At 38.8% G+C, this 12,945-nt stretch overlaps 1 protein-coding gene across 2 annotated transcripts in view; it reads left to right on the plus strand.

Annotated features, from left to right (window-relative positions):
- Nucleotides 1-4,344, plus strand: part of STIM2 (stromal interaction molecule 2) — a 145,636-nt gene extending 141,292 nt beyond the window's left edge. For both annotated transcript variants that reach the window (XM_032334040.1, XM_032334041.1), the window contains one exon: nt 2,905-4,344. In XM_032334040.1, the coding sequence (XP_032189931.1) occupies nt 2,905-3,382 (478 nt within the window). In that variant the 3' untranslated portion in view covers nt 3,383-4,344. The remainder of the gene's footprint in view (nt 1-2,904) is intronic.
- The last annotated feature ends 8,601 nt before the right edge of the window (nt 4,345-12,945 follow it).

Genomic DNA, 12,945 nt, shown 5'->3' on the forward strand with positions numbered 1-12,945 from the left:
TGGTAATGACATTTACCATTAGTAATAGTAATAACATTTACTATTTACTGATCTTTTATGTTCTATGCATTATGTGCATATACCCTCATTTAAATCTTACCTTGACTTGAGTCTTGTTATATAGGCATTAAACTGACATGAATTCACCTATACCTCACAGTGAGAAAAAAAGAAATAGAAAAATAACATAAATAGTACACATCAGGTCCAATATTCCAAAGAATATATGCTCTAGAAAAAATGGGACACTTTAAGAGTCAGAGATTATACTGTACCTTACACCCCAAATGTCACTAGTTCTGTGGAAGTAGCAACACTTCAGATTATTATTTGTTTTGGAATAAGGATGTTAGAATGAGGAATAATTTTAGAGATTAATCAAATACTCTGACAAGAAAATTGAGACCTGGTTAATTTAAGTGATTTGCCCAAGGTTGTGCGGCTGATTAATGGCAGGACCAGTACGGGAATCTAGGAGTCCGACCTTAGATCAGTATTCTTTTCACATACTATTTAGATTTTAGAGACTGTTTTTGAAACATTTTTAACCTAGCTTAGAACTTCACACACAAAGCAGCCAAACCACATAGCAGAGTAGAAAGTAAATTTATAAAATTGTAACTTAAATCATCTTCTGGCTCTGGGACCTGGACAGCTTCAGGAACAGTGATCTATGCTATACAGTTAATGGATGCCCAACTCCAAAAGAAGCTAACAGAAAAGTCCTTACCAGTAACCAACTGCTGAGTCATTTCTTCTTACCTGAACTTCCTCTTGTCCTCTGTTAGCATCTCCATTATCATATTGTAAAAGCATTTAAAAATGATGCAGCACATGTAACTGTATTACATGAAATCATCATTTAAGTCTTTATTTGCCCATGGGATTTGGTACCTTCTGAGAGCTTGAAGTGTAATAGAAACAATCTGCCCATACATGTGTGAGTGAAGTACAGAGAAGTGATTAAATACTTTGAGTAAGATACAGATCTAAAATGGGGTATTAACATGAAATGCAAATCAGAAGTAATATCACTGCGTGAGTAATGATAGTAATCACAGGTCATCTGAGGTGAGAGATCATTCAGTTCATTTATTCTATAAATATGAACTTAGGTCCTTGCTGTATGCTGTGCACTTGCTAATAACAAGTGAGACAAGGTTCTGGCCTCGTTCTGGCTGGTGGATTATGATCATATGTGTCCTTGCCTTTCTCTTCGGTCTTCAGCTCTCTTCCTTCTCCTACCGTGTTTCTTCTGCCAGTTACTTTTTATCTTAACTCTACTTTTTATTTCTTAATAATTTCTTTCATAGAGTGAACAGTATTTGAATCCCATGTGGTACATACAAAAATAAGTAAGACATGATCTCTATTATCCAAGGTCTTTTCTCTTTTTCTTTGCTTTCATCTGTTTCATTCATTCATTCGTTCATCACATATTCATTAAATACCCACTGTGAACCTGCCTCTCACCATTCCAGTGCAGAGAATACAGAAGTTAGTAAGATTTCCTGTCCTCATTTTCTTTCTTCTGGAGAAAGTAACTATAACAAGTTAATATAAAATACCTTTTGAAGTCGTGGGATGTTCTGGGATGCTAACTAAAGTCCGATAAAAAGAGAATACTGTTTTGACAGAGTGCCAAGGGATTTATCTCTGGAGAGAGAGCAGTTGAGCAGTGACCTGAATGACCTGGGGCATTAAGCCCTGTAGAGATGGAGGGAAGGAAAATAGGCAGAGGGAACAGCAAGTGCGTGGCCCCGAGGGAGTCATGGGATTGGCATCTTGGGGAGAACAAAGAGGGAGGCATAGTGTAATAAGACAGAGTGCTGGGGCCTGCAGCTGGAGCCATAGCCGTGGTCCTGATTGTACTGGGCACTGTGGACTTGGGCACAGTCTTTGGATTTTTAGCCTGACTAGGGGAGGAAGCATTGGAAAGGTTTGAGCAAGTAAATGAATGATGCACTCGGTTTTTAAAAACCCCTTTGCATCTGTGTAGAGCAGTAGCTAAGAAGGAGAAACAAGAAGGGAAGCAGGGAGATCAGTTAGGAAGCCCTTGCAATCACTGAGGTGACTTCACAGTAGTTCAGGAATAGGGATGGTAGCAGTGGGGGAGTGACAAATGTTGGATTTGAGGGATATTTTGCAGGAATGGCTAATAGCATCTACTGTTTTTTGGCCTTGAGGTTGTGAACTTTATTATCCTTCTTATTTTTCTTCTCTCTTTACGTGGAGAAGGGGGGAATCAAAAGGAAATAAACTTGTGAGCATATATTGACTGTCTACTTCTTAAAAAATCAGGTAACATCACTGACTTTTGCCTCCCTTCACTCCCACTCCCCTGCCCCCCGTTGTACGTCAGCTTCCTTCTCCTGTTTCTAAACTTGGGAGATCTTACATTTTAGCTTAACTATATTCCTTTTTTCCTTCCTCAGGAAGCTAAATTTCATCAGTTCAATAACTAAGTAGGAAAAGGAGAGACCATGACTAAAGTTCATCTTTTAAAATGTGTAATGTCAGCTATATGATTTAGAAAGAAAAATACTCGGTGTTGAAACAAAACACTAAAGTAGCTGAGATTAAAAAAAAAAAAAACTGTGAACTTTAAACATTTTCATTTCTCCGACAATTGAAGAAAGATGTAGCATGAGTTATGTTTCTTAAATTGAAAGATTTCATTGTGATAGTGTATGTTACATATTAAACATTGAGTTTTGCTAAGTTTATTATTTAAAATAGTAATCTAATTTTGTCAGCATATGTATGGACTTTTAGTATTTTTCCCTTTTTACATTTTGATGGATTAAAAATAGAAGTTGTTTTAGTTAGAATTAGTTAGCATGTCTGCTGGTAGTGTTAGAAAATACTGATTTAAAATGTTACCTTTGTCTCTGTCTCATCCAGGGAAGTGCCAGACACGGCCTCAGAATGTGACTCCTTAAATTCTTCCATTGGAAGGAAACAGTCTCCTCCTTCAAGCCTTGAGATATACCAAACATTGTCTCCTCGAAAGATATCAAGAGATGAACTCTCTCTAGAGGATTCATCCCGAGGAGATTCACCCATAACTGCAGATATCTCTCGGGGTTCTCCAGATTGTGTAGGCCTGACAGAAACGAAGAGTATGATCTTCAGTCCTGCCAGCAAAGTGTACAATGGCATCTTGGAGAAGTCCTGTAGCATGAACCAGCTTTCTAGTGGCATCCCGGTGCCTAAACCTCGCCACACGTCCTGTTCCTCTGCTGGCAATGACAGTAAGCCAGTTCAGGAAGCCCCACATGTTGCCAGGATAAGCAGCATCCCGCACGATCTTTGTCATAATGGAGAGAAAAGCAAAAAGCCATCAAAAATTAAAAGCCTTTTTAAGAAGAAATCTAAGTGAACTGGCTACTTGATGGAATTTATTGAAGTGGCATCTTTAAACTCTTTATCTCCCGTCCTCCACTCCCCCCCTTATTTTTTTTTTTTAATTTTAGGAATGTAACGCCATTGGGGCTTTCCAGACTGGATGTCATAGTGGACTGTCCCAGGGGCAACTGTCTACTGTCTGCCTATTTAAATGACTATATAATCAATTTGTCAAGCCAGTTATACTGAAAAATCATTAAGAGATGAGACAGTTTACAGTCATTTCTGCCTATTTATTTCTGCTTTGTTATTAGTGATGTATATACAACATTTTGTTGAAAGCCACTATGGACTTACAAGCTTTAATGGACTAGTAAGCCAGCATGGGCTTGCAAAAATTTCTTGTTTACCACACCATCTTCTTATCTTTCCACAGAGCTATTTACATCCTGGACTAAATGACTTAAAGTAAAACTAATTGCACTACCGTTTTCCAGACTGGAAAAAAAAAAAATCTCTGCAAGTGAAACTGTATAGAGTTTATAAAATGACTATGGATAGGGGACTGTTTTCACTTTTAGATCAAAATGGATTTTTAAGTAGAACCTAGGGTTTCTAATTGACTTGATTTCTGGAAATGAAAACCCACGCTTTTATTATGGGAAGCTTCTATAAATGCATTTAATATTATAAAGTTTCAAGTCCTGCTGTAAAGATCATGTTGTTTTGTTTTTCCCAGGGCTTTCACTGTGATTTACTGCATTGCAGGCTGTATGATAAAATATAAATAATTTAAGGAGAGAAGGCTCTTGATTTCCTTACACACGTGGAAGAGTTAAAATTTGATTGAAGGACTGACATTCACAAGCTTAAACTGAGGTTGGGGACGTGGGAATTCAGGCACTTGTTTACAGACTTTGAATAACCGCAAAGAAGTTTGGTTTGTGAAGAATTTGTACTGTGGAAAAGATAATAAATTGGAGACATTATTGTGTGGGACTGTGTTGATTTTTGTTGATAACACTCCACTAAAAACACTATACTGTTTCTGGAGAGCTAAGTGAGCTGTTGTGTTGCTTAATTGCACTATAAGAAATAGTGATGTTTTGGAAGTTGTCAACAAACTTCTTTCCATTTTATATTGTTTGTCATACTTTTATGTAGTTTGAAATGTTTAAATGTTCTAATATCAAGATTAACAAATATAAATTTATGGTGCATTTAGATTGTGTTGTATTAATTTATAAAGTTTGGGGTTCGTTAAATCTCTAGGTTATTTAAGGGTAACTTTTACTGTGAAGATCATCACATAGAGCGGCAAAAAAAAAAATTACCAATAACGTCTGGGAGTTTTCGCCTAAACTACTTCTAAAAATTCAGGCATAAATGATTGGTTAATGCAGTATGGATGGACATTGGGATGAACAGTGGATACATATTAGCTAGAATGGCTTTTCAGCAGTATGGCTAAAACACGTAGTGTCCAACCCAGTCCTGCTTAGTGGAAAATGCCAACTGATCAGAAGTTTATGTGAGATGTGCTCCTAGAAATACTTTTATCAAGAATACGAAGGGTTTCCTGAAGTGTCCAAAAGTTGTGGTAGTTTATTCTCTTTAAAGAAACTTAAGGTGTTAAAAACTTAAGGTGTTAAATGATATATATATTCAATATATGATACATTCAATATATATGTTATATACACACACACAGAGATATTTATATATTTAAGAGACAGTGCTGTAAAGGCAAAAAAATTGATTAACTGAAATAAACACAGTGTTTTGGTCTAATCAGAAGGTAAGATCTCCTGAAAGCTCAAGAGTTGAGGAACAATGGTCCTAAAGCTGTTGGGAAGTGGGGGTAATGTGCGTAAAGCATTGAAAAGCATTCTGGAACGTTTCTTCCAAGTTAAGAAATATTTTTATCTTCTTTCTCCTTCTTACAACCAGACAGTAGTTCTTTCCTCTGAAAATTGCACAAGGTATGAGAACTTTATAGTTTGTTAGATAGAAAAGGTAAAAGACCGATGGGGCAGGGAGTTGGGTGGGAGGAGGAAAGAAGGGCTCCAAGGGGCTCCCAGCAAGGCCCACTGCCTGTTGAGTGTTAGAAGGGAATTCTGGATCAGAACCATTGGACGCCGGCACATGGGGGCTGGGGTGGAAGAAGCTGGCCTAAGTATAGTGTGGGCAGTCTAAGGGAATGCATGGTTTGTATGAAATTTCATGTTCTTGTGTATAAACAAATTCCACTAAGGGGTTTTTACTGCTTTATGTTGGTAGTACTTACTTGGCGTTAGTACAGTGTTCTATATTTGTAAATTCAACAGAGAATAATTAAGCTGTAGAAAGCCACAATAATTTGTGTTGCTTCATTTCCATGTGTAGAGTTGGGCATTAATAGAAGTTTTAAAATTATCCATTCGTTACCTTACTAATCTTATAAGACTGGTGTTTTCTGATTTTAAAAGTAATACCCTCCTTATTATATAAAATGACTCATGATAGAAAAGTATAAAGAAGAAAAAGAACAGCAAGCAGGTTAAATTCTACTACCCCAAATAACTATTTTTAATGTTTTGGTTCATTTTCTGTCAGATTATTTTCTCTATATTGATATATATTTACATAATTGAAAACATACCATATATGTATTTAGTTTTACATCATGTTTTTCACTTAATATAAGCATTTCTCCAACATCATTAAAAACTTCATGAGCATTTTAGTAACTATAATATGCCATTATATGGATTTACCATAATCTTTTAAATTATTCTTTTATTAATCATTAGGCTATTCCTGATCTCTGATATGCGAAATACTAGGATTTAATATTTATTGAGCACTCAATGTACTAGGTGCAGTTCTAAACTCATATATATTCTCATATAATCTTTATACCTACCTTGTAAGGTAGGTACTGGCTTTTGTGGGTTTTTTTTGTTTGTTTTTGTTTTTTAATAATCATTTTACTGATGAGGAAACTGAGCCAGAAAATAATGTGCTGAATGTTACATAGCTGGTAAGTGGTAGTGTCAGCTTCTGAATCATACCACATAAATTCTAATCAACATTTTGATTCCTGAGAATATATATTTTGAGAAGTATATAGGAAAGCCTAAAGAAAATATATATGTATGTATATCTAAACATCCATAGTTTTACATATAAAACTATACCTTGTTTATACCTTGAGTATAACTTTTTAAGGTTTCTTATATAGCTGTGTTTATAACTGCCCCCCCCCCAATACCAGAGTGTTTCACACTGTCACTTTCTGAATTACCATTTGGTTAAAACTGCTAATTTAATTGGTAAATAATGTCTAGTATTGTTGGAAAGTTTCTTCATGTTATGTATTTTTCATTTCAGTTAATTGTCTGTTCATGTCTTTTGCCAATTATGTTCCTGGGGTCCTAGTGTTTTTTGTCTTTCAAATGTAGCTATTCTTGTATTCTTCATTTACCAACTAAAACAGTGATTTTTTTAAAAATTATATTCGTATTTCCATGTTTATTTTTAAAAGTAAGCAAAAGAGAACCTACATATGTTTTAGCCTTAATGATCTCCTATTTATAGGTCTTAAATGGTATTTCCCAAAAAACTTAACAGATAAGAGACAATATTAGAATCTTATTCAACAAATATTTAATGGCCTATCACATACCAAGCATCACAATCATCAGCTCTGTGGGTATAGAGACTAATGTGACCAGTACCTCCCCTAAAGGAATCCTCAGTATCTAATAGGGGAGACAGATCCAACAAAAATCCTTGTAATAAGGACAGTGATAGAATATAAACCAAATGTCGGGGAGATGGGAGCTAATAGGGAGAGGATTTCTCTGCAGCTCAAAACTAATAAATCAAGGACAATTAAATGGTGCTAATTTGCTGAGGATGTGGAGAAATTTGCTAGAACTGTAACAGGCCCCAGAGCAAGTTAGTTTTAGGGTTTCTACCAACTAGTAGTCTAGTTCCAGCAAATGAATTTGCAGTTACTGAGGTCCAGCAGAACAGCTTGTAATAGCTGGGAGGGTGTGCATGGTGGTTATGTTATCAGAGGGAAATAGCATTTGAGCAATCTCAAAGCCCTGATAGTACAGATAAGACTTCCCTCCGCACATCCCAGGCCTAAAACAGGGTAGCCTCTGTTGAAAAGATGACCCACCTCAGACTTACCTGGGTAGGCCTGATCCTATCTTGAATCCCTTGGCTTCATGCTAGCCTTCAGGATTCTACCCCAGTCCCATGATTGAGCTTTCGGGAGGTTATCTGCAAGTGTCTGCAGTGGCCCTTACAGGAACCTGTCTCCGGCAGGTTGGATGGGACATTGGGAGGGAGGCCTCAGTCCAGATCTTGATTTCTTACCATGTGAAGGGTGTGAGACAATGCTCAAGATCCTTGCCTGAGTTAAAGAATTTAATCTACCAGATTCTCCATTGTTCCAATGGTCCAGTTTTTACCAGATGTTCTAGGATGTCTTCATCAGCCTCCAAAAGTGACAGCAACAGGTTCAAAGTATGGCAGACAGTTTGCAGTTGTGCCCCAGGGAGAGACAGTCACGCAGCCATTCCAGACCTTCAGTTCTTAAAACAGCAGCAGAGCGTCTGTTTCTGCTTCCCTCACTCCTCTGGCTTTGCCCTGCTAGATTCTAGTTCCTTGTAAAAGTCAGACTCTCGCAAGTTTCTTAACTGAGTCAAAATGGTTTCCTTGTCTGTAGCTTCAGATTGTAACATTTTAGAGCCTTTTTTTTTAATGAGTATAATTTTTTAAATGTATAATTGTCATACAATATCCTGTTAGTTTCAGGTGTATGTGATAGTGATTCAATATTTTTGCACATTATAAGCCCCATGATAAATATAGTTGCCATCTGTCATATGAAGTTATTACGGTATTATTGACTATTTTCTCTATTACATCCCATGACTTACTTTATAACTAGAGTTTTTACCTCTTTTTTTTTATTAAATTGATTTATTTATTTTCAGAAAAACAGTATTCATTATTTTTTCACCACACCCAGTGCTCCATGCAATCCGTGCCCTCTATAATACCCACCACCTGGTACCCCAACCTCCCACACCCCCGCCACTTCAAACCCCTCAGATTGTTTTTCAGAGTCCATAGTCTCTCATGGTTCACCTCCCTTCTCCTCTCTAACACCCCTTGTCCTCCATGCTATTTGTTATGCTCCACAAATAAGTGAAACCATATGATAATTGACTCTGTGAGTTTTTACCTCTTAATCCTCTTCACCAATTTGGCCTACCTCCTAAATCCTCTTTGCTATGATAACAGTTTGTTTCCTGGATCTGTGAATCTGTTTCTGTTTTGTTTGTTCTTTTGCTTTTTTAGATTCCACATATAAATCATACGTTACTTGTCTTTCTGGCTTATTTCACTTAACATAATACCCAGTAGGTTCATTCATGTTGCAAAAGGAGAGATTACATTCTTTTTTATGGCTGAGTAATATTTCCCTGTATATATATGTTTACCACATCTTTATTTATCTTTCAATGGACACTGGGGTTGCTTCCATATCTTGACTTTCGTAAATAATGCAGCAGTGACCATAGGAGTGCATACATCTTTTTGAATTATGGGTTGTTTTCTTTGGAAATACCCAGAAGTGGAATTGCTGGATTGAACGATCTAATTTTAATTTTTTGGAGGAATTTTCACCAATTTCCATTCCCATTAACAATGTTATGGGGGTTCCCCTTTTTCCACATCCCTGCCAACACATGTTATGTCTTGTCTTTCTGATAATACTTAGTCTGACAGGTATGAAGTGATAGCGCTGCAGTTTTAATTTGCATTTCTCTGATGATTTAGTGAAGCATCTCTTTGTATAACTGTTGGCCCTCTGTGTGTCTTCTTTAGGTAAAATGCCTATTCAGCCTATTTTTTAATTGGGTTATTTGCTTAATATTGTGTAAGTTCCTGACATAGGTTGGATATTAACCTCTTACGGGATATATGATTTGCAAATATCTTCTCCCATTTAGTAGGTTGCCTTTCCGTTTTGCTCATGGTTTCCTTTGCTGTCCTAAAGCGTTCACATTTTGCTTTCAAGGAGTTGTGTGACATAGCAGCCATCCTAGTGTTGTAGTTCTGTTAAGATTATCGTGTGTTTATTTTAAAGTACACCTTCTTTAACTGAAGCGTCGTGGTTCTAAAATTTCCATGTGAGCCAATTCCCCACGTGTGAGAATTTTATCTGCTGAAATACCCTTAAGACCTCTGGTCCCTGAGATGCGGTCACGCCAGATTCTGTGGAGATCGAAGGGCACCACCCCTTAGGAACTGGAAGAGGTTTCTAGGGGAAGAATGTGGCTTGTTTTGTTTTGTTTTTGAAATACCAGCTGTTCAAGTTTGATTCTCCTTGAAAAGGCTTTCTATTAACTCTCAAGACGTATATCTGTAACCAAAAAGTAGAATGATAAGAAATTACAAGAAAGGGAGATTGGATTGGAAAGGATAAAATAAGCCTGGGTGCAACCAGAGGTTACATTTGAACTTTAAAACTCAGAAAATGAACCTGGAAATAGGACTGAGCATAGGACCTTGGGAAAGGAGGGGACATAGGGAGGGAAAGGATGCCTGTATTGGCAAATCACCAACTCTTTTTCATTCAATCCCTGAATATCTCTGCTAATGCCCCTCTCTACTCCCCTGGAGCCTTGCCTTCTTCATTTCTAATTTTATTAACTTCCACAAGCTAACTGAACCAGCCTCACCCTCTTTCATCTTCCTGTTGGTGAGCTAAGCCACACGATGGATTTTCTCTGATTAAAATCTTTCTATGCCTTTCCATTGCCTATAGGAGAAAATACAAACTTAACAGAAACTAGTGAAAGACCTTGATGTTCTGGACCCTGCTAATTCTTCCAGCCTCAGGGCTCGCCATCATGGACGTAACCTAACCAGTTCAGCAGAACTTCTTACAGCTTCCCTGCCCGCCTTCCTGACCATGCAGCGGCTGGTGCTTTTGCCTAAATGTCCTCTTTTTGGGCTGTTAACTCTGAGCCTTTAATTCAGCTCGGACATCTCCGGGAAGTCTCCCCTACATGTTCTCAGTGTGGATGATATCCCACTTCTGTGAAGGTCCAGAGCTTTACTGTGGCACTTGTCACATCATATTGCCACCACCTAACTGGTTTGCCCAATAAACCAAGCTGCTTAAGTGCAGGGAGTTGGCTTTCTCCAGCTTCGAATTCCCAAGGACTGGCCCTGTAGGTGCTAAATACTTTCTATACCCGCTGAATGAATAAATGACGAACATTATTGCTGCTTTCAAGCTTCAGACTGCTAAGGGTATTCATACATGTAGTGATGAGAAAAACAGTTCCAGACCATTTCCCAACATGATTCAGCAATGTGTGCTGTATTTCCATTGTCTTCTATGGAGATTCTAAGGAAGGAAGAGATCAGAAATGGCATGGAGTAACTAGTACGCTCTCTTTGCAAAACATATTTATCCAGCTGGGCCCTGAATGAAGAGTGAGGTCTGAAGACGCCTAATAGGAGAAACAGATGCTTTTCCTTCCAGGCTCTGCTTAGGTGTGTGCTTTGTGTAGTTAGCCTGTCCTATATGGAGCTTGGCCCCTCTCCTGAGCCCAGCATGTAATGGCTGTGCTGCCTAGCTGGTAATTAACGTGATTTCTGCTATTGTTAGGTTTTACTCTTTCAGTAATTGTAGAGTGAGCGCCCATCATGTGCTGAGTGCTGGGCGTACGGCAATAAGTAAGATAAACATAGTCCTTACCTTGTTGAACAAACCCATAAATGTTTACATTACTATGTTTGTTATTAGTGCTATGAAGGAACAGGTCATGGGGCTATGTGATTATTTAATGAGGGTCAGAAAGGGCAATGCTGAGGAAATGACATTTGCACTTTCCCCTGCAGATTCTGTAGGAAACAGACAAGGAGGAGAACATGTTTCTGAGTGGTGGTGGTGGCGGTACCAGCATGTGTAGAAGGACTTCAGGAGGGAAAGAATCGGGTGTGTTCTGGAAGCAGAAAGATTAGTATGGCTGGACTGTAGCAAGGGAGCAAGAGAACAAATAATACAGCATATGTTAATTAAAAAATTAATAAAAAAAGAGAAAGGGGCAAGATCCTGCAGGGCCTTGCAGGCTGTATTTAAGATTTTAGACTTCCTCCTGAGATCAGTGGGAAGTCATTGAAAGCGTTAAGCCTGGGGGAAAATCCAGCTCTTGTATTTATTTTATCTCAGGTGCTTCCAGATAGTTTGAAGGGTAAACACACTGGTTGATACAGCCTTAAATTCCCTCTGAGTACCTGCTGCTAAATTAGATCCTCAGGTAAATATTTAGCAATTTGGTTTCCAGATGGAGGGAGACAAGTTCAAGGGTGAGAGTGAGTAGAGTATTTCAGGAGACGAGGAAGGACTCTTGACAGAACATGGGGAGCAGTGGGAAGTGAGGTTAGCATAGTGGTCACCCCCTTCAGGTAGAGGCTCTACAGGAGCCAGCTACAGGGGCTGAAACAGCAGCTGCTGATTTTCTCAGTTTTGGAGCCTAAAAGTCCAAGATCAAGGTGCCAGAAAGGTGGGTTCTGATAAGAGTCCTCTTCTTAGTCTGAGGACAGCTGCCTCCTTGCCGTATCTTCACACGCGGCACATGTGCCCATACGTACCCACACACACCCAGAAAACATGCCTGTCCTATCGGATTAGGATGCTGCCCTTATGACCTAACTTTTGCTTATTTCCTTCCTTGTCGGTTCTGTCTCCAAATATAGTGATATTAGGAGTCAGACCTTCAACATATGAGTTGGGGGGGGGCATAATTAAATGTGCATCGGATTTTGTAATGTGAGACCACTGAAGCAGGGATTGTCAGCCAGGGTGTAAGTCAGTAGAACTGGAGCTTTCTCAAACTTGAGATATTTAAGGGACTGGTGTTGGGAGTTTCTGTTTTGTTTAGTATGAAGCTAGAGACTCAGAGTCTACATTTTTTGAAAATCTCTCTGAGACGATGCCAATTGTATCAGGGAACTCTTACTGTATCTTTCATTTTATTCCTCGCCTATAAACCAAGGGACTTCTCTCATTTCCTCCACATTTAGGAAATATCCCATTCCCTCTTTCCACTTTCTCTGAGACTTCCTCAACTCCCCCCCCCCCCCACCCCCAATTAGAGAAACTCGAGAGAACCCAACATTTCCAGGCCCGCACAGGAAAAAAAGCTTTTCATTTTCTTGTACTCCATACTATTTGTCCTGCCGTGACTGACAGGGCTGCTAAGCCAGCCACTATCTTCCATGTGGTTGGCTGCCAAGCCCATTTCCTTTTCCCACAAGTGGATTACAAGGCCTCGATTTGAAGGAAGGGAAAGTGGGAAGCACAATTTTAATCTCAGAAGTCTGAAGAGGATTGCATTCAGTTCCAAGTGACAGAAAACCCAGCTAACCAACAGTGGCTCATAAAATGAGGGGTTTAGTTTTCCTCATACAACCGGATGTCCCGGGGTAGCCCACTGGCTCAGAGACGGGGCTCGTCCACTCCTCGTGCACTCCTGGAGTCACTTCATGGCCCAAGATGACCATGTTGCCTCTGGT

Source organism: Mustela erminea, chromosome 2, assembly GCF_009829155.1.
Source record: "Mustela erminea isolate mMusErm1 chromosome 2, mMusErm1.Pri, whole genome shotgun sequence".
Lineage (NCBI taxonomy): Eukaryota > Metazoa > Chordata > Mammalia > Carnivora > Mustelidae > Mustela > Mustela erminea.